At 33.4% G+C, this 3,518-nt stretch overlaps 1 protein-coding gene across 2 annotated transcripts; it reads right to left on the reverse strand.

The window, feature by feature from the left end:
* Positions 1–690: 690 nt before the first annotated feature.
* LOC111380850 (protein TERMINAL FLOWER 1-like) lies at positions 691–2,392 on the reverse strand. 2 transcript variants are annotated; one of them, XM_023004508.1, is made up of 4 exons: positions 2,079–2,392; positions 1,832–1,893; positions 1,228–1,268; positions 691–1,103 (listed from the first exon to the last, which is right to left on the reverse strand). In XM_023004508.1, exons 1-4 carry the CDS (start codon positions 2,274–2,276, stop codon positions 886–888), a joined length of 519 nt encoding a protein of 172 aa, XP_022860276.1. In that variant the 5' UTR covers positions 2,277–2,392; the 3' UTR covers positions 691–885. The 2 variants fall into 2 exon arrangements, with proteins under 2 accessions (XP_022860276.1, XP_022860277.1); XM_023004509.1 differs by lacking the exon at positions 1,228–1,268.
* Positions 2,393–3,518: the final 1,126 nt, after the last annotated feature.

Below are 3,518 nucleotides of genomic sequence, written 5' to 3' on the forward strand. Positions count from 1 at the left end.
AGTGTTTTAATAAAAATTTATCTAAAAAAATTTAAATTAAAAAATTTTTAAAAGTAAAAATACAAATTCTAACAAATAAAATTGAAAATATTGTAAGATTCTTCAACTTTAAAAAAAAATATATTATTTGATAATTTATTAACATAAAATTGTTCTATTTTATTGAATAATCATGACATAAAAATTTCATAAAACAATTTTTCAAAATATCAAGCAAAACATACTTTTTAGTTATTTATTTATTTATTTAGTAAATGATAAATCAAACGTATTTTTAACTATCTTAAAAGAAACCCTAAAAACAGAAAACTAAAAATGAATTAAAAGTGAGAATGAAACACGAACTAAATGGGCCATTTACTTTTGATCCAATCATTTGGACACATTTCACCCGGAAGTTCTTATACCATACATTTATTGATGGGTTTAGAATGTGACTGCTAGGATTTAAATGTTGAGGACCTCTACTGCAAATATTTTACATAGTCGAAAACAGCCAAACTTGTACGAACTGTAAACAACACACCCAAAATATTTGCTCTTTATGATAAAAATTTGATGTTTCATGATAATTCTGTGTGCACAGTTTTAACAATCCCACTTCCATATATGAACTTAATTCCAAGAAGCAACAGATAATGTCATGTAATCAACTTCTTAATCGAAATTAAGCACACAAAGTAAGAGAAGTGCACAAAATGAGAGCCTTTTTTCCTATTTATACATACAAATTACAATATCGTCGTATAGGAAACATGAGTAGCATTTATGGAAGAAGGCTACAGTCTTATTCATACGGTCGAGTTCTATCCAATAGTATGGTCCAAACGTGCACTAGAAAACTTTATTGTAGCAAACAAAGCATGATAAAGCTACCGAAGGTAGCTAGCGCCTTCGTGCAGCTGTATCTCGCTGTGCATTGAAGAAAACGGCAGCAACTGGGAGGCCCAAATTGTTCTCTGCAGCAAAACTTCGAGTGCTGAAGTGATCCCTCGAAGCAGGTGGACTTACAGTTTGTCTGGCTGTCTGCTGGAAAAGAACGAACACAAACCTGTGGATACCTATATTCGGCCTCGGGATCTCGTAGCTTACTAATTCCCTTCCTGTCAAAATATTTTTAATCCTCAGAATAAGCATATATTTCTTTGTTCTTCTATTGATAAAGGAAAAATTAAGCCCTCTCCCACTCTGTGTGTGAGGTAGGTCGCGGAAAGTTATATATCTTACCAAATGTGACATCAGTTGTCCCTGGAATGTCAGTGACTAACCTGTGACGTGGTTCATAAAAGACAAGGAACAGTTAGCTCTTACGTTTATGTCCCTATTGGCTACATATAGGAGCCGTATCTGCTCGAAAACAACCAGTCTTGTGATGGCCCGGAAGGCATGGACTCTCAAAACGTCCCCACTCCTTTACTACATCCTCGTACAGCAAAGTAGTTAATAAAACCCCAACAAGTCAGAAGTTTTTTCACTTTTGAATAAATAATTAAGCTAGTTCATTGCCCAGTTTAAGGAATTTTTAGCTCTTACACCTTATAGGGTTCAAGTTCTTTCACTAATATTCACCTACTTATTCACGACTTCCTGTTTCCATTTATTATTCTTCTAGGTGATCCTTGCATGATCACCTGATCCTCTATTATTTTCTTGATTAAACAGATGCTCCTGCGGAATGGTCTAGCCACTAGATATATAAAAGATTAAAGGACTATTGTATTACATGGTTAATATTCATATCTTGATGATTTGATCTTTTATGAAAAAGAACTGAATGCCCATGATCCATTGATCTTTACAAGCTATTAATATGTATGAATTTAGGTTATACCAGTGTATATGCTCCCTGAGATATGGATCACTGGGGCCAGGGACATCAGGGTCAGTCATCACCTGCAACCAGACATGTAACTATACTTAACTTGATAACACTCGATGATCGTCATTTAGGGAAAAAAAATAAATAAATTAAGATCTCATATGTGCATGTTATTCAATATTGCGTATAACGTTCCAAAGTTGTCAAGAAGAATTGAAAAGAAGTAACAAGAGATGGATAATTAATATCGAGTATGTACCAATGTGTAAAATGTTCTCATATCACCACCACAAACCTCAACCCTTGGTCTAGTGGTGACTGTGGAAGGATAGAACTCATGACCATTGAAGACTTGTCTATTGCCATAAGTCACAGACATTTGTGTGGTTGGAGAGAAAGAATCAAGAACATCTCCTATCACTCTCCCAACAATCAAGGGTTCTAATACTCTTGCCATGTGTGTGTGTGTGTGTGTGTGTGTGTGTGTGTGTGTGAGAGAGAGAGAGAGAGAGAGAGAGAGAGAGAGAGAGAGAGAGGGATTCCTTATTGATTGGAGAAGACACTCAAATGGGATTTCTAATTGCACATGGATTGAATTAGACAAGCCCCATATATATAGGAAAGTACATGAAGCAAGTTCTCATCATTATTCAATAAAAATATAGACGTAATACGATTTTGATGCAAAAATAAATATGATGTGCCCTTACCGATCATGTCAAAGATCAAATTTGAAGAACTATGCCTTATTTTATACCATTAACTTATAATCAAGATAAGAACATGGAATATGAGGAACAGAATATGGGACTTCATTAAAATTCATGACATAGAGAAGAACTCATTGTGAACCCCCAACCACGCAAAAGTGCATAGACACATCTTCTTTCTTTCTGTACTTTAAAATGCATGACACACAGTAGAATTCATTATGAAACCCCCTAACAGACGCACACATACTCTTATTTCTTTTTTCCCATTTGGATTAAGAAAAAAGAATTCATGTGGGTGTGTACAATAAAATAAACTCTAATCTTCTATCCCGTGTAAGAGTTCAGACATCGCATGTGGTCACAACTTAACAAGTTGCAATACATGTATTATGCTATTTGTACAAAGTGTGTTTAAAAATTTGGTTGGCGAAATTCAGATAATTGATTTCCAATAATTTAAAAATTCGTCTTTGAAATAATTCATGTAGATATTATTTTGTGAACTAACTTTGTGAACCAATTTTGTACATGTAGCATAAAACAAAATATTTTTCTTCATTTCAATGCAAAAGGAAAAACTAGGGTTTTCAACTTCAACATCCCATCACTTTTAAGAGGAATCCATCTTTTGCATTTAGGGTAATAATAAGTAAAGCTTTTGGTCTCCAATGTAAAATTAGACCTTCTTGTGGGAATGGGCATAATGTCAGGGCATAAAGGAACTCCACCACACATTTGAACATTAAAGACAATGATTTCTAATTGAGGAGATGTCAAATCAAGAAATGATAGTAAGACTTACTTGATTAGGCAACGTAGAAGTGAGATTTCAATAATTAGCCCTTGCTTGAGCCACATTTTTTTGAAAAAAAATGTATTTTTAAATAGTGTATTGATGAAAAATATGTGGTTAAAAAATAAGAATTTTTTTTGTATTTGTGTGTAATATTATTTTATTGAAAAATGTGTGTTAAAATAATGTCAAA

Source organism: Olea europaea, unplaced genomic scaffold (genome assembly GCF_002742605.1).
Source record: "Olea europaea var. sylvestris unplaced genomic scaffold, O_europaea_v1 scaffold2213, whole genome shotgun sequence".
Taxonomy (NCBI): domain Eukaryota; kingdom Viridiplantae; phylum Streptophyta; class Magnoliopsida; order Lamiales; family Oleaceae; genus Olea; species Olea europaea.

Coding starts and splice junctions, on each gene's coding strand:
- LOC111380850 (XM_023004509.1), bottom strand. CDS start 2,276: ATGGCAAGAGTATTAGAACCCTTGATTGTTGGGAGAGTGATAGGAGAT. Junction 1,894..2,078: donor TGAGAACATTTTACACATTG/GTACATACTCGA, acceptor GTCTGGTTGCAG/GTGATGACTGACCCTGATGT. Junction 1,104..1,831: donor CTCAGGGAGCATATACACTG/GTATAACCTAAA, acceptor ATATTTTGACAG/GAAGGGAATTAGTAAGCTAC.